At 33.9% G+C, this 21,731-nt stretch overlaps 2 protein-coding genes and 1 pseudogene across 2 annotated transcripts; all 3 read right to left on the bottom strand.

Annotated features, from left to right (window-relative positions):
* Positions 1 to 4,728: 4,728 nt before the first annotated feature.
* On the bottom strand, positions 4,729 to 8,255 carry LOC114714279 (purine permease 21-like; annotated as a pseudogene).
* A 124-nt stretch (positions 8,256 to 8,379) lies between these two features.
* LOC114714278 (putative disease resistance protein At3g14460) lies at positions 8,380 to 13,439 on the bottom strand. The gene is made up of 4 exons (XM_028899007.1): positions 12,514 to 13,439; positions 11,983 to 12,047; positions 9,464 to 10,697; positions 8,380 to 8,575 (listed from the first exon to the last, which is right to left on the bottom strand). Exons 1-4 carry the CDS (start codon positions 13,437 to 13,439, stop codon positions 8,380 to 8,382), a joined length of 2,421 nt encoding a protein of 806 aa, XP_028754840.1.
* Positions 13,440 to 13,525: 86 nt separating this feature from the next.
* On the bottom strand, positions 13,526 to 20,640 carry LOC114714277 (TMV resistance protein N-like). Its single transcript, XM_028899006.1, has 8 exons — positions 20,156 to 20,640; positions 19,397 to 19,467; positions 18,332 to 19,296; positions 18,118 to 18,231; positions 17,263 to 17,877; positions 17,065 to 17,157; positions 16,393 to 16,966; positions 13,526 to 13,707 (listed from the first exon to the last, which is right to left on the bottom strand). The coding sequence occupies exons 1-8, from the start codon at positions 20,638 to 20,640 to the stop codon at positions 13,526 to 13,528; spliced, it is 3,099 nt and encodes a 1,032-aa protein (XP_028754839.1).
* Between the last annotated feature and the right edge of the window lie 1,091 nt (positions 20,641 to 21,731).

Here is a 21,731-nt window from a genome sequence, read left to right as displayed (position 1 = left end):
GTAGTATTATCCTTCCTCCATATCCCTGCGTATCCTTCTCACTTATCTACCATAATATGACAGAAAATTTTATTTTTGCTTCACATAGATTGGTCAAATTCGTGTTCTTATCTTCTTTTCCTTATCTTTTAATAATTCTATTTTCATGCTAACTTATTGTAGTATGTAAAACTCTAAACTCTTGTTTTCTTAATATTATTTTGTTTTATTACAAAAAATGAGAGTCTAACGCTACAGATAGTCGATATTATATTTAATGCTTTGATTTTTGGACCTGAATTGATATTAAGTTCTTAAAAGTTGTCTATCTGTTAGTTTTTTAAATACAACTTTTCTATACTCCTTATCCTTAATGTAAGACCTAATTAACTAATTTGAATAAATTAATAATGTTAATCAAATTAGTTAATATGATATATATTTTTTTAAAACACCCTAAGCATTTTTCTTACTTTCCTTCCTCTCTTTTTCTCCTACTTAATTATTATTGGAGAAATATTAATAGGGCTAATTTAGAAAAAAATTAATAAATATATGAAATATGTTTTATATATATGACCAACATTAACTCTCTAACTATGTTTTATGTTGAGAATATGAGGAGTTATTGTATGCTCATTCTTTTGGGCTTTAATTTCACTTCTATATGGTTTTCCAGTGAAGCATATAATTGCCAAGTTGAGTAGGGTTCTAGCTTCATTGCTTATCATTGTGATAGGATATAATTTGGGTCTGCCAAATCTAGTTTTGGACAATCTAGATTTAAAGCTTTTAAATTTTAATTTATTTTTGTGAAAAATTTTAAAAATTATCTCTATTTTAGATTACACATCTATTAAAATAAAAATAGATTAAAAATGCCAAAATAATTTTAAATATAGATAGCCTAATTAGAAGATCAAATTTTGATATTGATGCATGCATGATGAGGATGGAAATCCGAAAACTAATTCCCAACTTAATTCTTGTTTATACCTCTTTAATCGGCCAATTCGATCCAAAACTTAATCTGTATAGTCAATTTCTAAAATTAATAATTAGGATCATCTTCAACCATTGCCTTTGCTGGATAATTAGAAAGGCAAGTCTGTTTGGTTAAAAAAAAAACAGAGAATAAAGGAATGGTAGGTCTCACATGTCAAATACTCTATCTTATTCCACGATTATAGATATTAAATAAGATCTGAACTATGAAGTTGGATGTTTATGTTAAAAATTATGACAATGCGATTGTATGAAGAAATAATAAAGGATATCCATGAACTTTCAAATTGATATTCAGAACCGAATTAAATTCATTATATTCATATAATCACATTCTTTTTATTTAAACATAATATAAGAAATATAATTGTTTATGATAGTAAAATCAGTACGCGTGTGGTTTAATTAAAAAAACTACACAACACGTATAATAGATGTTGCTTAATATAAGAGCTATATAATTAATTTGAGGAGATTAAAAAAATCATGAAGCTGGCTATTTGTCATAAGCTAAATGAGTGTTGATTTTCATAAAATACCTCATATGTATTGAAACTATCCCTTGATGAAATCTCTAAACATGTGCAATCAATAGAAATATTCTGATGAGAAAGTTATAAATTTAGAAAATAAAGTAAATTAAGATCTCATATTTAAAAGAAAAGTAAACATTTTATCTAGTTTTTTTTGGCCAACTATCTAGTTCTTATATTAAAAATAGAAGGTAAGATATATATACTTATCATATGCTCTCTTTTTTTCCCCCCGAGTCCAGGCTAACACCTGAGGAGAGATCAAACCCGAATGTGTGTGTGTGTGTGTTTTTTTTTTTTTTGGGGTAACAAGGATCAAACCCGCATGTTAAGGCCCAAAGGGCACCCTTGGTACCACTCAGCCAAGAAGCTGGCATCGTATAATTATTAATTAGATAATTATTATTAGTCATATTTTAATTATTAGCGCTCAAGAATTAAGGACATCGATCATGGTGGAATGTGACCTTTTATTTTTGGGAAAATCACTAACAGGTCCCACAGAAGGTAATTTATTACTCTGAGGTCCCACGAAATGTCAAAATCACTGACAGGTCCCAAGGGACCTCAGAGTAATATTTTCGTTTTGTAAAATGACATTACTGCCCCTCATATTCCAGATTCACATTTGCTCTGTCATTACGATTTACAACCTCAGCAGCGACTATTAACAACCTAATGAGAGGGCGTTAACAACCCTAGCAGTATCCGTTAACAACTTACTTTATAGAATTATATAACCTCTACATAAGAGTAAATTATAACCAAATAATATAATACAACAACTTTAACACTAAAATGGGAAGCTTTTTGATATCATTAAGAATTTTAACTAAATCCAATAGGATTATAGTAATATTTTAATGCGAATATCCATTTACAATCTCAACAGCGATTATTAACAATCGAATGAGAGGGCATTAACAACCTAAGCAATAGCCGTTAACAACTTACTTTATAGAATTATATAACCTCCGCATAAGAGTAAATTATAACCAAATAGTATAATACAACAACTTTAATACTAAAATGGGAAGCTTTTTGATATCATTAAGAATTTTAACTAAATCCAATAGGATTATAGTAATATTTTAATGTGAAGATCCATTTACAACCTCAATAGCGACTATTAACAACCGAATGAGAAGGCATTAATAACCTAAGTAGTATCCGTTAACAACTTACTCTATAGAATTATATAATCTCCGCGTAAGAGTAAATTATAACCAAATAGTATAATACAACAACTTTAACATTAAAATGGGAAGCTTTTTGATATCATTAAGAATTTTAACCAAACCCAATAGGATTATAGCAACATTTTAATGCGAAAATCCATTTACAACCTCAACAGTAAGTATTAATAACCTAAGGAGAATTGTTAACAACCTTAGCAGTGTCTGTTAACAACTAATTTTATCGGATAATATAACTTCTAACTATAACTAACTAAACTATAACTAAATAGTCTTAAAGTTAATCTTATATAGTTGTTAGAGGTTATATTATCCTATAAAGTCAATTGTTAATAGATACTGCCTAGATTGTCAACAGCTCTCTTTGGGTTATTAATACTCACCATTGAGGTTGTAAATGGATCTTCGCATTAAAATGTTGCTATAATCATATTGGGTTTAGTTAAAATTCTTAATAATATCAAAAAGCTTTCCATTTTAGTATTAAAGTTGTTGTATTATACTATTTGGTTATAATTTACTCTTATGCGGAGGTTATATAATTCTATAAAGTAAGTTGTTAACGGCTACTGCTTAGGTTGTTAATGCCCTCTCATTCGGTTGTTAATAATCGCTGTTGAGATTGTAAATGGATATTCGCATTAAAATATTACTATAATCCTATTGGATCTAGTTAAAATTCTTAATGATATCAAAAAGCTTCCCATTTTAGTGTTAAAGTTGTTGTATTATATTATTTGGTTATAATTTACTCTTATGTAGAGGTTATATAATTCTATAAAGTAAGTTGTTAACGGATACTGCTAGGGTTGTTAACGCCCTCTCATTAGGTTGTTAATAGTCGCTGCTGAGGTTGTAAATCGTAATGACAGAGCAAATATGAATCTGGAATATGAGGGGCAGTAATGTCATTTTACAAAACGAAAATATTACTCTGAGGTCCCTTGGGACCTGTCAGTGATTTTGACATTTCGTGAGACCTCAGAGTAATAAATTGTCTTCTGTGGGACCTGTTAGTGATTTTCCCTTTATTTTTTTGCCGGATGGCGGGTTGTGACTTTTTATTTTTTATTTTTTTGCCGGATGGTGGATTGTCACTTACAACAATAATGGCTGCTGAACTGTTTTTGGATTCGACTAATTCTCTGTGATAGTTACATACTACCTTCGATCCTTAATATAAGACCTTGTTTGATTTTTATTTTGGTCATAAATATAAGATTCTTATCCAATTTGTCTCTAAAATTTATGTATTTTTTTCCAAGGTAGTTCTTCTAACAATGATAGTTCTAACCAATATACTTGATTAGCAAGGATATTTTAGGAAAGACAACACATATTTATTATAAATGATTAACTTAACTTCTTTTCTTAATCTTTTCAACTTGGTCAACTAGCTTTTATAATTAGGACCGGAGACAGTAATTAGAAAAAAAAGGTAAGATTAATTAAAAGCTTGCAAGACTAATTCTCATCGACCGGGGGGGATTTTATTCTTTGGCTTGATTCCAAGGGAACCAGTTTTAGTGCTCGTCGTTTTAGTGATTACCATAAGTTCATCAGATCTAGATTGTCTATATCTGATTTGAACGGTCTAGATTTAAAATATTTAATTAATTATTTTTAAATAGAGAAAACTATTTTTTGATAGAATATGATAGTTAAGAGATCATCACTATTTTAGATTCTATACATATTAAAATAATTATTTGGAATAAATAAAAATAAAAAAGAAATCAAATCTGGATCATTCAAATAAGATATAAATGGTTCAGATATGATAAGTTTATAATACTTATCAAAAGGATAAGTATCAAAACTGATTCCGATTCTAAAGGGGATTTACCCCCAGTTTTCCCCATTTTCTACTGGACAAAAATTTATGTTCTTTTCTTATTGATGGCTTTTCCAAGCTCAACCATAATTATACTATACTTTTCCTGAAATTTATTCAAAATATAACTTATTAATCATTAAAAGAATGTCCCAGGCACTAATATTGCATTATACCGGTATTTATTATAAAACATCGAGGTGGTGTGGTTCTGTATTTATCAACTTACGAAAGAAGCTTTCACTTCCCAACTGTTTCCATTTATTACAAATGATAAATTGGTGGTCCCATCTATTGACTGAGCCTTCCAAGAATTTGCATACGGATCACATGCATGAGAGACCCATGAAAATGGTCTGTTCTGTGAGATAGACTGAAGAATTCTTACGTCTTAGCATCACAACATTGAGAAACTGTACATTGCCTTATAAGTAAAGATTTCAATTACATGCATGCTTCCATATATATGTGTCTATGAGTTCAGGGAATTTCTTGGACTCCCAGTTTCATACTGACCTGTTTTCTACTTGCTCAGATACTCCATTGAGCGAGTCTCTGGATAAAGCATCACTGTTTCTGTGCTGAGGCTGGGAATTGGTCTCATCCAAGTACTGCTGGTAGGTGTATGACAGAAAGCCCCAAAGAGCAAGGAACAGAGATATCACCTTCAACCCATTCATCTTGTCATGGAAGAATACTACAGCCAAAATGGGTACAATTGGCAAACCCAAAACAGTTATCACGTTTGAGAACACAGACGACACCTCCAGAATCAAACCCACACTTCCCACGCTAAAAACTTGCCATGTTATAGCAGTAAAGCTCAAGTTCAGCACATAATTTGCCTTTCCCATTCTATACTCTTCCATTTCTGCCTTCAAACCTCTAAATTGCCCGCTAGCAAACAGCCCCACCAGCGTTGCTAATGTTGCCACAAGGAATTGGTATATCGTCATGTCTAGAATCACCTTGAAATTTACCTTTTTGTAGACTTTCCTGAATGCAAGCTGTGTCAGAGAAAGCACGAGTCCACGCCCAGCTGAACCAGCAACTGTGCATATGAACCCAATCACATACTTCTGTTTTGAAACTTGCGTGGATGCTGAAGGAGAATCAGTATGAAAGACAAGCATGATGGACGAGATTGGTAAAACGACTAAAGAGTTTACGATGTAATGTGTAAATTTGAGTGAACTAAGGAAGAAGGAGAAGAAGGCACTGAAGGCTAATTGAGAGGAGCAAATAAGAGAAAAAGTAGAAACAGGGAGGTTAGAGAGACCGACAGAGAATAAATAACAGTCTAATGCAACAATAAGGCCAAGGGTGACATGAACAAGTGCCAGCTTTGAAAGGGGGGGGGGTTGTTCCTGATTGTGAATAATGGTATTTGTAGCAGAGGTTTGTTTGGATGCAGGGATAAGGTACACGGGAAGAGGATAGGGAAACCCACAAGCTGGACAAGTGTTCCCAACCATTTGCTGTGTCCACCGTCTTGATAATACTGTCTACCCCAAAAGTGTTGCAGCTGATTGCCCCATCAAGACAGAGATAACATAGAAGGCTATTCTTAACCAACGTTGTTGTCTCGTTTTGTTTTTGATTGCAGAGCTTTCTTCATTAGGGATATCACCTGTGTCTTTTCTAAACCATAGGCACGCTGCTGAATGGAACAATAACTCTTGGTTTTTTTTTTTTTTTACTTTACTTATTATTATTTTTTTAATTTTTTCCATCATTCTCCTAAAATTCAAATTTGAGCAAATTTACATATTTATTTTCTTCTTAGAATTTTCATAATTTTTAAAAAATTATGGTATGTTATTTTGCAAAATACTATAAATACTTCAACTTAATCCCGCTTAATGTATTAATTTGTCTTAAAAGACTTAATTTCATTTTTAAGTAAATTTTCCTTGCTCAAATAATGACATGGAATCTCAATTGCAATGATTAATCTCTCACCCATATTACTTCAATCCTAAAACTAAAATTGGGATTTTACAACAAGCTCTCTCTCAATAATTCAATGACATTCCGATTCCTTCTGCAATTCCCTTGCAACTCATCTCTAACTGGTTCTCCATGGATTTCACACACGTATCTTTTCCTGTGCATCAATCTCTGCCAACCTCATCTCCAACAAGTTAATTTCTGCTTGCAATGCTTCCTTCTTAATGCCTCCAATTGCATGAGGTCTGGTTTGATTCAAAAATAGTTTTCCTGCCACAAGAATTTGCACTTCTCAACAGAAGGTAACAAGCCATTAAATTGTAAATACGGGGATGGGGGAAAATTGTAAGTGCTTCAAAAGGCATGTCACTTCTCTTTGCACTTTTATCAAGCCTGACAAAAATCCTTGATTTGGCCGCCTGGCAGCTGCTCTGCCTTATCAAATATGCACTGTTTCAAAATGAAGTAATCAAAATCATCAATATATTACATAAAACTAGAATGTGTGAGCACTGTTACTTCACTATTTGTTTTCTTTTCACTGGCATGACTGTTGATCCTCTTTCTTGTTTTAGAACAACTGATTTCCTCTTTCAAACTTTGTGTGGTTTTAAGAAGATCTTGAATTTCCCTTGCAATGCACAGGGCAGAGTTTAGTTTAGTGAAATAACAGCATAATTTTTTATATCTAACATGTTCATAGCCAAGTAAGGTCATAGATGGGATAGTAGCTGTTTGAACAGAACCTTGCACTGAAAAGACCATGCACCATTATTCCACCCGGCACTGAAGACCGATAAAGGACTCATGTTTGAAATCTTGACATTGTTAGTGATACAGAACAGGAAACAAAAAGATTGCAAATAATCTGTGTTTATATATATAGTCTTAACAATGAAACCTCCATATAGGCTGTCCGTAAATGCGTGCATGCGAACCAGACCAGCATCCAAACAGAAAATAATTGAACAAAACAGACACAATTGTACAGCAGAAACCAGAAAGAATAAATCCGCATTTCAAGCTATATTTCTAGTAGAAGTAGATACCAAAGGTGCTGATCCAGCTAGTACAGCAGGGATTCAAATTCTCCAAATCCATATACTTGATATATGGTCGCTGCTGTCAGTGCCTGTGTCAGTAATAGTGTCTCAGATTTTCTTGTTCAAGTTCGGTATGCCATCCAAGGAAACCTTTCTATGCTCAGAGTGCTTATCTTCACTTGGATAGTTAAGTTTCTTTATTGAGAATATTTTACTAAGATTTTGGATGGAATTGAGGTAATAAGGATTTGAGTTGGATATTTAATAAGGACTAACGTTACCCATGACTTCAAAACAAGGGTGCCATCTGATATGTCCCCCCCCCCCCGGGGGAATTGTTCAGTATAATTTCAATTTCTCTTTTTTTATTCTCCTTTATTCTTCTTTCTACAATCACCCTATCAGTCTCCCTCAGTGGGATGGGGTCCATGAGAAGCTTTCTTGACCTGTTGCATTTTGTGCTAGGAACTGTGAACAGTTGGATGAGTTCGTGCATGCTAATTACGAAATATACAAAATAACTAGCCAGCAAAGTATAGTAGCCACATTAGAGAAGTAGAATCAAAACAAAATTTAACAAAATAAAGATAACTAATTGAAGCCGCTCTTCGCGTATGGTTTGGCTCGAAAGAACCTGCAGTCCTAAGGGCATTGAGAGAGCTTTCTTGGCAAGTAAATCTGCAGGAACGATAGCCGATCTGTTGGCAGAGACCATTCTCGTTGCAACAGGTTCTGCACTTCCAGGATAAGATCCTTGTTCTCACGCAAGTCGAAGTTGGCAGTTTTACACAGGTGAACAACCTTCTGAGTCACAATAGGGTTTCACGTTTCGAAAACCATCATCCCAGGCACGGCGGAGTCCCATGAGGCACCCCCAGCCAAAGCTCCGCCACGGAGCTGTCCCCTTCCTCCTCAACCCTACGCATGAACGACTCAACAATTTCTCCCTTCATCGACTTGACTAGGCTCCCACAGCCGACAGAATGAAGTAAGTATGAGAAAGCCCCATCTACATGGACTTCTGCCTTCCTCCTCCTGCATATTTTCAGCGAAGAATATTGGTAAACTCATCAGTTCAATTATACAGGGACGTATTTTCATTTCATTAAAAGAGAGTGAGAAGAAGGGAGGGGGGAAGAGAGAGATTTTCATTCTCAATCACCCGAATTGTGGCATCATTCACGTCTTCGTCTCAATAGGAAGTGCCTGTATTCATGGGAGGTCCACGGAATGAGGTACCTGCTGGGTCTGCACTGTGCTCCATGGGCCTTCAAAAATGAGACGGCCATAAGTTTGAGAGTTGACATTGTATGAATTCAAAAGCTGCTGTTTTATGATCAACTAATAATAGTTCCGCCCAATTAGGTAAACTGCTTTTCCACATCGATGGCCAAAAAAAAAAGAACTGTTTCAAATACAAAGAAAATAATAATTGAAAAAAAATTCATTATAAACGTAATCACATGATAATTTGTGACTAATTTGAGCGGAGAATTTTGGGTGATGTCTCCGGGAATAATAAATATACTTTTTTTCTTCAAAAAGTAATAAAATGCGGTAACCTGTTCGCTGGGACGGGGGTATGTGTGCGATAACAATTAAACGAAACGATTTGAAGAAGTCATTGAAGAATCATTTAGCATGAAAATTTCCAGAAAAAAGGCATGCTTCAAGAGGTTCAGAATGGAAAAAATAAATTACTAAAAGAAGAGAGTGTCTTGGAAGTTAATTTCCCTCAAATGAATTTGTCTCCACTAAAGAGTAATAATTAATATAATTTTGGTGGATTCAGCGAATCATATAATTAAATGTGCAGAGGAACATTTGACATGGAACCATTGCCTTGTCTGCTTGCATGTAATATACGAAATGTAATATTGAATATTAAACTAGTAATTTGAATGAGGGATCATAGTAGTGCACCTTATTAAATCCATGCCGTTTAAGCGGATTTGTGGAACGTGGGAGATAATGGGCCAAATTTCCTCATCCTTGTTGCGACATTGTTCTTCGAGAAGCGAGCACCTCCAAATGAGGAGCCTTTGCAGGGAAGGAGGCATCATTCCTCCTTCTATTTTCTCAAGCCTGGGACAATCCCAAATTCGTAGTTCTTGAAGAGAGGTTAGATGTTGAAGCCCTGTGCAATGCAATGTCTGAGATTGAGTGCAGATGACAAGCTCAGTGATAGCGGGAAGGTGATGCCATTGCGTATGACATGATAATAACTTGTCACAGGCTGTTATCTCAAGTTGTTTTAAACTGGATGGTAAGCACCCCGGTGAGAACAGCTCCATTTCTGGACATTTTTCGATGCTTAGCTCTTTCAAATTTGGGAGAAGACATTGTATGTCATCAAACACGGACGTCAGACACTTGCAATTGCAAATGGAAATGCTTTGGAGATGAACAAGAGGTGCCTCCGAAACCAAAACAAACTTGAGATTTTCACATTCTTCTATAAATAGCTGTTCCACTGATGGGGGCACATGAATCACTGGAGGCGGCACCGCATCAGAACAATCCCGCACGGTCAATTTTTCAAGATGCAACTTTTCAGACAGATGCTCCAGCATGCGCTTACCTGAAATTGTTAGATGGCGTAGGGAAGGTGGTAATTCTTGCTCTTGCAACACTACATTTCGACTTCTGATTATAGCTAACTCGTCAATACTTGGACACTTTGGTATAGAAGAAGCAAGTTGTGGACATCCTTCAATTACCAGACACTTCAAAGAAATAAGTTGAGGAGGTAAGTTTCCAATTAATTTGTAACAATTATAAAGGAAAAGAGCGCGGAGTTTGGGAAAGGCTTCCATATCAATAGAGTGCCATTCTTGCCAGAAAGCCATATCTTCAATGGAAAGAGTTTCAAGGGATGGAAACGGTACGAGTAAAGAACAATCATGTCCCTTTAAAAACTCAGAACCCACAGTCACCACATTTCGTAAATCTGAAATAGTCAAGGATCTCAGAGCAGGTAGTTGGCCAAGGGCAGGAATTCTCCGACAGTTGTCGCAATTAGTCAGGTACAACTCAATCAAGTGATTGTACGAGCGACCTCCTGACCAACTTGGAAATGTTCTACCCGTATAACCGCCATCTTTCAAAATTTCTGAACCCCAATAAGGTTGAAGCATGGTGTTCGTAATATCTCCCTCTGTCCATGAAAATAGAAATAAATATTGAGAAACGTGACTGAGAAATTAAAGAAAGAATAACATATACATGTCTAATATGTGAAGAATATAAAATAAAACTTAAGCTGTGATGCTGGTGGGGATTTTTTTTGGGGAAAAAAAAGACCGAAGTTGTGATGGTCGCACTTGTAGCAACATTAATTATAATAATAAATTCATAATGATAAACTAGAAAATGGCAAAAGCTTGTGGGAAATGAGCAATTTTACATAAATTTTATGCTTTCCATGCGATATAACATAAACTTTTAAAACAAGATAATTCATTAGGTTTGCAAAGAAGCTAATTACATGCAAGGCTTTCTAAGAAACCATGTTTAATGACCTCCAAACACAAGCCAGGACAGGACTATTGGCTATATATCCAGACAAGTCAAGTAATTAGTTGACTTCCAGAGAAGCCAATTCGATACCAAGTGATAAGCACTGAAGAACTGAGCCTTGGTGCTCATCCCTGGAGAGGGGAAGGCTAAAATGAAATGAAGAGTTGGGAGATTGAGAGGAAAAATTAGGAGAAGAAGATGGCCGAGAAAAAGGATGAAGAGTAATTTTACTCTTTCTCTTATTAAAAATTTAGACAACTTCTTCATGTTTTCCTTTCTCTTTTTATTCTATGTATATTCTTTTAATTCTTCCAATCAAAATAAAATAAAAAATATAGAAAAAATAAGTCCATGACAAATTGAAAGTTACAAGCGGCAAAAGTAACAAAGAAAAAGAGAGTATGGGATGAACATATAAGTTATGATATTTCTTATTACTATTATGGTTTTCCCCATCTTAAATCCTTGTTTATTTTATATGGAAATTTTAACTAACTAATTAACATTTATACTAATCCAACTACTTTTAATGAGCTAATTTTTATTCAATTTATTCCACTACTTGTTTCAAGTACCTACCAATCGTAATAATATACTCCTTCCGATTCTTATTATATGAAACTCTTTTATATAGTATAATGCATTGTCTAAAGCATTATTTTTTCAGCCTGGTGTCCCTGAATAATTATAAAACCTCCTAACTAATTAACCAAACTCCTCTAACTATTGACTTTTATTGAATGTAATTGTGATATTTTACAAAAGATAACCAATGTTAGCTAACTTCATTTAATTTAGTAAAATTGTTATCAGGTTCTCATAATATGGACAATAGATAAGTAACGTTTTAAAATAAAGCTAGGGACGTAATATGTAAGACAATATCAGCGATAACACATGATAAAAGAAGGATCAATAACTACCTTGATTCCCTGTACATTTCACTGAATCTGAATATCGATGCATCTCATTAGTGTTTGCATCCAGCCTGCACCCAGAAGAACACCCATGGTTTTCACACACCCCAATTAATAATAGTTCCATCCAAGGTAAAGTCTTATAATTGTAATCACGTGATAATTTGTGCACAAATTTGTTCAGAGAATTTTGAATGACGACGTATCTGGGAATAATTAGTGAACTCATTTTTCAAGAAGTAATTGTATAAATTGTAGGACCTTGTTGGCTTGAAAGGGAATATATATAAGAAAAATTTAACGAAAGGATTTGAAGAAGTCATTGAAGAATTACATAGCAAGAAAAGGTATGATTCAAGAGGTATCGACATTAAAGAAAGGTCCTAAAAATAAGAAAGAGTACACCTGAGTAATAATTATGGTGGATTCAGGGAATATAATTAAAGAACATTCTATAGTCTGTGCTTGCATGCAATATGCAAAACGTAATGCTGAATATTAGACTAGTAAATGGAATAAGGGACCATATAAGTGCACCTTGAATCCGTGTCATGTAAACTGACGTGTGGAACGTGGGAGATTTTGGGCCAAATTTCCCCATCCTTGTTGCGGCATCGTTCTTTAAGAAGCCCGCAATCCCAAATGTGGAGCCTTTGTAGAGAAGGAGGCATCGTTCCTCCTTCTAATTTCTCAAGGTTGGGAGAATCCCAAATTTGTAGTTCTTGAAGAGACGTTAGATGTTGAAGCCCTGTGCAATGCAATGTGTCAGAATCAGTGGATATGCGAAGCTCGGTGATATTTGGAAGATGATGCCATTCTGTCTGACTTGATAACAACTTGTCACAGTTTCTTATCTCAAGTCGTTTTAATCTGGATGGTAACAACCCTGCTGAAAATGGCTCCATTTCTGGGCAATATGATATGCATAGTTCTTTTAAAGTTGGAAGAAGACGTTCCATGTCATCAAACAAGGACGTCAGAAACTTGCAATTATAAATGGAGATCCTTCGGAGATGAAGACGTGCCTCTGAAACCAAAACAAACTTGAGATTTTCACAATCTCTTATAACTAGCCGTTCCACTAATCGGGGCATATGAATAATCACTGAAAGTGGCACCGCATTATTAGAACAATCCCCGACATATAAATCTTGAATATGCAACTTTTCAGACAGAGGCTCCAACATGCGCGCACCAGAAACTGCTAGACTGCGTAGGGAAGGTGCTAATTCTTGCTCTTGCAACACTACATTTTGACTTCGAATGATAACTAACTCGCGAATGTTTGGACACTTTGGGATAGAAGAAGCAAGTTGTGGACATTCTTCAATTTCCAGAAACTCTAAAGAAGGAAGTTGGGGCGGTAAATTTCCAATTAATTTGGGACAATCATGAATGCGAAGAGTGCGGAGTTTAGGAAAAGCTTCCGTATCAGTTAAATGCCATTCTTGCCAGGAGATCATATTTCTAAAATCAAGAGTTTCAAGGGATGGAAACGGTATAACAGAAGCACAATCATCTGCCTTTAGAAACTCAGAACCCACAGCCACTACGCTTGTAATCCTCCAATAGTTAAAGACCTAAGAGAAGGTAGTTGCCCGAGGGGAGCAATTCTCCCACGGTTTTTGCAGTCAATCTGGTGCAACTCAACCAAGTTCTCGTAGGAACGACGACCAACTTTCAAACATTTTACATCCCAATAAGGTCGAAGCGTCTTCATAATATCTCTCTCTGTCCATGAAAATAGAAATAAATATTGAGAAATAAGATTAACAAAGTAAGAACAACAAATATTTCTAAAACGTTAAAAATATAGAGTACAACTTTAGTTGTGTGATGGCCGCAGTTACTGCAACATTAACAGTAATAATAAACCGTAAAATGGTAAAAGCTTGTAGTAAATGAGCAATTTTAGGCTTTTTGGATCAGCTATGTAGAAGCAATTTCATCCAAACGAATTAAATATGTGAGGAAAATTTTATTTCACAAAACAAGAAAAGCATCTACTTTAAGCTCCCAAACTCAGATATTATGCTTCTGCATGATATGTTGTTATAACAAAAACTTCTAAAACGATAATTCATTTGGCTTGCAAAAGAAGCTAATTAGATGAAAGGTTTCTGTAAGAAAACAAGACCTAAGTGTGAGTGTGTCCATAAAAGACATAAGCTAACGAGGAGTAATTTCTTTGGCACGCCGAGATGACTAGCTTATCATAGAAGCAAGTATAAAGTTGATAAGAAAAGTCTAAGTAATATCATTTCCTAGCAAGAAAGAAATATATGTGCGTATATAAGAAATAAATTACTCCATAACTATTTTTGAGAAATAAATATCGTGTACATGAAGAATATATATATATATATATATATATATTGGAAGAAGTAACATATATACATACACATTAAAAGAATTAATATCTATTGTGATAAACATATATTTTGGGAAATACTAAAATAACTAATTTTTCTATACGAAGGGAATGAAATATGCGGAAGTTTGCATGAAGCTAAGGATCTAAAGGGGGGAATATAATGCCACTTTAGCCTTTAATATAAAACACTTCTAATTAGTTCACAAGAATTAAGAAAATTAGTTAATAGTAGTTTGTATTATTAAAATGATAGAGAAATTATTATTACTTTTGAAAAATACCCTCCAATTAAAATTAATGTTTCTTAATTACTTAGTAAAATATACTAATAATTCTTTTGTTTTACCTAAATTACAAAAACTTCCTCTCTATTATAAAAACTCATTTAAAGCTCCATTGAAATTAAAAATATTCGACATAAATCTCCCTTATTTATTTAAAATTATATTTTTCATCCACCTAACCTAACTGTCAGTTAATTGTTAAGGTTTAACTATTAATTTTGTTTTAATTAGAAACCCCTTATTTGGCCTAGGAATTGTTAAATATTTATGTTTGCGAAAAAAAGTAATTTTTTATACAACCGAAAAATAATTCTAATACATATTTTAAAACTTTTAACTATTTTATAAAATGTATTAATTTTGATTATATTATAAAATTCTATAAATTTAATTTTTCATCAAATTTATTGAACCTTATTTACTTTCTTTTGAATAGCTGAAATTATATCTCAACCTTATTTTGTTCATCATATAGTACAAATAAGTTTAAGAGATTATATATATAAATTTATATTATCATTTAAATTTACAACTTCAAATTTTTAACCATATTTTTAATTTTCTGCAAATATTTATAAATACATTTAATCAAGTATATATTTATTAGGAATTAATCAAGTCTTCAATCAATTTTTTAATGCCTACCTTAACTTGATTACTTAACTGTCTATCCCAATATGATAAAAACATTAAATAAATAACTATTTAGAACAAGAAAAAGAAACTCTTGAATTTTTTAAAATAAATTTAACCAAAATTAGGGATTTAGTATGATAGAGGTTCAACTAGTAGATAAAATTATTTAGTATAACTTTTAACTAAAAGATATCTTTTAAAAATATTCTTAATGAAGTTTAAAGTTTGAATTTGAGTTTTATGTTTTTAAAATAGAGGCAACGTACATGTAATTAAGGCAATATGCATGCAAGGAAGGTTTAAACATTTTACTCTAATTACTTTTAATTTATGTCTTACATAAATCTCTCTCCAGCTAAAATACAATAAAGGGCATTTGTGCCAAAAAAAATTAATCCTATTGTTTTTTTTTTAACAAAGTGACTTATATATATATATTCAGGTATATGTATTCAGGACCATAAAAATTCTTTAGAGCAGATCTTGTATTAAAGATTAGGGTGGTATCTTACTCACACAAAAAAAAAAAAGAAAGAAAGAAAGATTGGAGTGGTATAATAATAATTCTATCCTGTGTCCCAAGACGGCAATCATTATATACAAGAAAGACAAGTTGATCATTTGGAATTTAATTTTCAGCAACTGCAAAATATGTCACAGAATGTGTATATATCAGGTTGACATATAAATGAAAGGAAGAATCGCATTAAAATAATAATTGCAAAGCAATCTCAACATAATCTGAAATTACTCAACAGAATCAAGTGACTAATTAGATATTAAATTTTATTATCTAATTACTAAAATGTCTTTCATTCATTAAAATCAAGCCCTCATCATCATCACCAGGAGCCACACCACCGCCAAAGCTCCGACGCCATTAGTCGAACCACTGGCAGCAGTTTCTGGAGCTCCCTTGCCGACAAGGTTAGATCAACTTTTACTTGTTAAACGTAAACCCAGACTTGTTAGTTTACAAATTTTTAATTGTTAAAGTGTCAGGTTATAAAGTAAACATAATGAATTGAATTAAAGAAATAAGTTGATAATGAATTGAAGTTAGTAAGCTGTAAGAATAAGTGTCATTGGTAACATAAAAAGAGGGGAGAAGGGAAGGATTACCGTGATAATACATGGGGTCCTCAGTTGATTCTGCAGATTTTGTTGAGTAGGCTGAATCCAAATTCATGTCTTCCTCGAATTCTTCCAAATCTTCTTGTTCTTGTATTTTTTGCAACAAGCTGTTGTGATCAATTATGTATCTTCTAGGATCCATGAGTTGAATATTTTCTGAGTTACTTGATAGATTTGATACATGAACGCCGAAATAAATTTCTTTTGTGCTCTTGGCGGAAACCTTCACTTGATTCCACTTATCTCGATGGGGGAGTTCAGTATCGTGAAATACGCTTTGCAGATCACATATATATATGTGATTAGTCTTTATTTTTGACTGTAAAGAAAGCCGCATGGAAGAAATAGCACCCGACTTCCTGGAGTCATTGATGTGCACTGAGAATTTGCAATTGCAGACATAATCCTGGTCATCTTTCACAAGAATCCATAGAAAAGTCGTTGGAAACACGTTACGAACCCAAAATGAGACAAAAGTTCCCTGAGTATAGTAATGAAGCCTTCTTGGAAGTTTTCTTCCGGGAAAAATAAAGTGTCTTCTCCCATATTGAAAGTTGAATGCCTGTCAATTGCACCAAAAAAAAAAAACAAAGAAAAGTTAACTAATAAGTACTAAAATAATATAATTATAGAGAGGGCTACTTTCGGTTGGGGGCATACCTGCTTCAACACTTCGCTTTTGGATAACTTAGTCAATGATGTGCAACATTCGGCACTAAATTTTTCCAAGTTTGGCGGCATCCTTCCAATATGCTGAAGTTGATTGCAATTATCCAGCAAAAGATATTTCAAATTATGATATTCTTTGATGCATTCTGGAAGAATTGTGAATTTATTACGAGTCAGATCTAAATGTACCATATTAGTGAAGTGAGGAAGACAGAAAGCAAGAGATTCATCTGATAAATTGCAATTCGAGAAAAAAAGCTGTTCCATTTTCGATGACATTGTGGAGCAATCTGAGCATGCTTTATTTCCTCCTGCACACTGCTCAAAATGACTCATTTCTTTACAAGAATCTGCCGTTAGTTTCCAAAGGTTTGGTAATGTACAAATGCTAGTTGGTAGCTTCTTAAGATTAGGACATCTGTCCATATTTAAGGTTTCAAGTCCAATAAGATTGCAAATTGAAGATGGCAATTCAGTAATTGCTGTCATATCTAAATCAAGTGTTTGAATTTCTTTCATCTCGACCTCTACTGTTGGAAATATCTGAAGACTTGAACAACCAAAGAGGTTCAGATGTTTAAGAGATTCCAACTTGAGATGAGATGGCAAATTCTCCAACTTTTTACATCGCATAGCACTCAATTCTGTCAATTTTTTCAAACGTCCAACTGAACCATCAATTGTAGTTAAATCTTTGCAATCATCAAGCCGCAATTCTCTTAAATTGGGAGCTTCAGATAGGTCTGGTGTTTGTTGTAGATATTCACAATTGCTTAAATTCATACTGGTTAAATTGTGAAACTTCTGCAAAACAAATGTCAATTACTTTTAGAAGTAGGTAAAGAAACAAAAAGAAAAATACAAGGGCACTAATATACTCACCTTATCACGTGGTTGGATTAATTCACAATAACTATAAGACAAGTCAAGGTGGACAAGTTCGGTTGGCCACATATGAAATGGGAAAAATTTGAACGGATAGCCTTTCCATTCCAACCACCTTAAACTATTTGGCAGATTTTTTGGACACTTAGAAAAACATGCCTTTCTTATCACGAGCATTTTGAGACTTGTCATCTTCATGAATTCCTCTCCACTCCATTGTACTTCTAACCCTTCAGGTAAGTCTAGAATTATGGCTTGAACTTCATTAGTCCCCTTCCAAAATGAAAAGCACACAATAAATGTCAAAACTTAGATATCATAAATCATTAGGAATTTTATTAGAGAAAATGAACATGCATGTAGGCGTTCTTACTGTGCCCTGTTGTAAGACATGAAGAATATCTTGATAGAACCATAGTCTGCTACGTTGACCAGGCTCATATAATGATTCTTGTTGAACGATCTCTTTGCCTGCATCTTCTATTAAGCCATGCATTGTTACACAATCCCCTTTAATCTTTATAAGGGATTTATCCACCAGCACTGCTTCAATAGCATATTTTACATCGTTTCCATGAAAACATTGCAACTTATCAATGACATGTGCTAATTTCTCACCATTGAAAAAACAAGCCAAGTCAAGGAAAACTTGTTTTGGGTCTGCTTGGTTTTGTTTTTCTAAGCTATCATAGCTTAATTTGAAGGCATTAAAAACTTGTCCGTGAGGTGTCCTTTTGAATTGACGCAATGCAGAATTCCAATGATCAACTCCTTTACCATGCAAGCTAGAACCAATCAGTTCTAAAGCTAATGGAAAGCCACATGAATAATGTATTGCACACTTGCAAACCTTCATGTACTTGGAATCCGCGTCTTCTTTATTAAAAGCATGCCAACTGAGCAACTCAAGAGATTCCTTGTAATTTAATTCCTCAACATCATAAATGCCTGAAACATCATTATGGTTTACTAATAATTGCTTGTCCCTAGTGGTGATGATGATTCTACTTCCACAGCCAAACCAATCACAACTTCCAGCAAGTGCTTCTAATTGTTGTGATTTGTCAACATCATCAAGAATCAAAAGAATCTTTTTCTTCTGGCTAAGCCTACGTTTTATTATTGGTATTCCTTCATGATAATCATCCAATTTGAATGTTTTTCCCTTGACTAATTTACGCAATAATGTCTCTTGAAGATGCGGCAAACCAGTATTTATATTTTCAGAATGCATTCTCACATCAGAAAGAAAACATAAGCCTTCAAAATTATCAGCAATGGAGTTATATACAGCTCTTGCAATAGTTGATTTGCCTATTCCACCAGCTCCCCAAATTCCTATCATTTTGTTTTTTTTCAGTAGACCAAAGATCCAAACAGGAGATAACTTTCTCCACTCGAGACACAAGTCCAACTTGATATTTTGTAACGTGCGAACGCTCTGGCGGCTTTATCCTAGCAGCAACATCCTTAATGATCTTTTTAATACACTTTCGTTCATTTGAAATCCTGAACAATTTGTAAGAAGTTTAGGTTTAGTCGAACAAAACATTAAGATATATCAATTTTAGATATAAAAACTTGGGTCCATTATATTCCCAATTACTCCCAATAAGATATAGTTTCATTCCTTACATTGTAAACGATAAAATATGAAAGTGTTGTAGCATTTTATTACTTTAAGGATCAAGAGATAAATTTGCCTCAAAAGTTTTCACTTAGGAGTGTTGTACACCTAGAAGTTTTTTTGTACAAATTTGTTCCGGATTACTTCCTACCATTAAAAATAATAACAATGGTCAACGTCACTATTAGAGAAAATTTGCACAAAAAACTTTTGAATATTTAATATTCTTAAGTGAAAACTCTGGGGAAAAAAAACTGCATATTAACCCTTATTTTAATCCAATTGAAAAGTATTAATTTATCATATGAACGATGAAGATAAGTGTTGCTATACACCTGTACGTGTGGATTAATGGTTTTCTAACTAGTTAATGGAATGCAGCTGCTATATTGCGAGGAATATAGCATACCTGGTTACTGTTTCTCTTTTCTAGAAAAATAACATTAAAAAGAAGGGAAGAGGAGAGGTTCCGAGCCATCTTAGAGTACATGTATGTATGTTGTTATAAAATGGAAATTGCAGTTAACTATACTTAAAATAATAATGAAAAGAGTGAGGAGATATGTATACTTGGGTTTGAGATGAAAGCCTTTGAATTCAGCAGCTTGAGACAGATTCCGCTTCCATGTTTCCACCGTGTGCCGATTGTACTTGAATCTTTCCTCCTGTCGAGCCAATGCTGCTGCATAGCTTCCTCTGGGACGTCGTAGTTCTGATGGATCCACATGATAAAACACTGGATATATCAACAGGCTTTGTTTCTTGAAGCACTCCAGTATCTTTTCAAGTTCTTTCAAGCAAAATGTTGAGTCTGCGTAGTTCTCTGAGAAAACTACCATGGCAATTCTTGATTCCTCTATAGCTCTGAAAAGGTCATCCGTGATCTTTTCTCCGATCCCGATTTCACAATCAATAAAGACACTAAATCCTCCTCGACACAGAGAATCATGGAGATGGCTGATGAATGCTGAGCGAGTATCATCGCCATGAAAACTAAGGAACACATCATACTTCCATTTATAAGTGGTAGAAGAGGATGGTGCTCGATGTTCCATGATTACAATACGATTGACGACCCTCGTCGGAGCTAATCTTAGCACTAGCGGACTCAGAGGGCTTAAAAACGAATGAGGATGAAGCGTTGAATTTCTAGCGAATATGCCACCAAGTCTTGCCAGCGTAAAAAGAATGTGCCACCACGAAGCTTCACGGATATTTACGTAAAGCTTTTTAAATAGGTTTTCGTCTTTTTCTGAAAGCCACGTATTCACCGATCAAGCTTGGTGGACATTAGCGTAAAACTTTTTAAATAAGCTTCTTTTGTTTTCTGAGAGCCGCGTATCCATTGCGGACATTTCCGGAAAGCTTTTTAAATAGGTTTTTGTCTTTTTCTGAAAGCCTCGTATTCAAATTCAAGCTTCCTGGATATTAACATGAAACTTTTTAAATAAGTTTTCGTATCTATTGTGGATATTTAGGTAAACCTTTTTAAATAGGTTTTCGTCGTTTTCTAAAAGCCACGTATCCACCGTCGTTTTCGTCTTGACGTTATAATATACTACCTCCGGTCCTAATTATAAGACCCAGTTGACTAATTTGAGGAAATTAAGAAAGTAAGTTAAGTTAGTTATTTGTAATAAATAAGTGTTGTCATTCCTAAAATATCCTCGCTAATTATGTATATTAGCTAGAACTATCATTATTAGAATGACTATATTGGAAAAAAATACATAAATATGAGAAATAAAATGGATTTGGGTCTTATAATTAGGTCCAAACTAAAAGTCAAACGGGGTCTTATTAAGGACGGAGGTAATATTGTGGATATTCAGTGTTTGTTGGTGTTTTATTATCTCCCCTCAAATCAAAACATACGATTAGCTGAAATATCGTTCGTTAGTCTATGCAATCTAAAATAAAAGAAGTGAAAGCAGAGAACACAATCAGATTATATAAATTTGTCAGGGGGGTTTTTTGATTGGTGTGCAGACACAGTGAATCAGAGAAAAACCACTACTAGTAAGGGAATCGTCATAAAAGTAATTTTGGAAATAAATTTCAAATTTAAAATAGCTTTAACGAGTTGAACCAATTTTTGACTAAATATTAAAGACCCTTATGCCAAAGAGCCAAGGGAGTAAATTAA

The sequence above is a fragment of the Neltuma alba genome, unplaced genomic scaffold (assembly GCF_004799145.2).
Source record: "Neltuma alba isolate B1F8T4 unplaced genomic scaffold, ASM479914v2 tig00011497_pilon, whole genome shotgun sequence".
Taxonomy (NCBI): domain Eukaryota; kingdom Viridiplantae; phylum Streptophyta; class Magnoliopsida; order Fabales; family Fabaceae; genus Neltuma; species Neltuma alba.
This window is presented reverse-complemented; position numbering and strand designations above follow the sequence as displayed.

Coding starts and splice junctions, on each gene's coding strand:
- LOC114714277 (XM_028899006.1), bottom strand. CDS start 20,640: ATGGAACATCGAGCACCATCCTCTTCTACCACTTATAAATGGAAGTAT. Junction 17,158..17,262: donor TTCCTCACTTCACTAATATG/GTACATTTAGAT, acceptor AATCAACTTCAG/CATATTGGAAGGATGCCGCC. Junction 16,967..17,064: donor AAAGCGAAGTGTTGAAGCAG/GTATGCCCCCAA, acceptor TGCAATTGACAG/GCATTCAACTTTCAATATGG.
- LOC114714278 (XM_028899007.1), bottom strand. CDS start 13,439: ATGATCTCCTGGCAAGAATGGCATTTAACTGATACGGAAGCTTTTCCT. Junction 10,698..11,982: donor GAAATGTACAGGGAATCAAG/GTAGTTATTGAT, acceptor TTTCATGGACAG/AGGGAGATATTACGAACACC. Junction 8,576..9,463: donor AACGGCATGGATTTAATAAG/GTGCACTACTAT, acceptor GAAAATATGCAG/GAGGAGGAAGGCAGAAGTCC.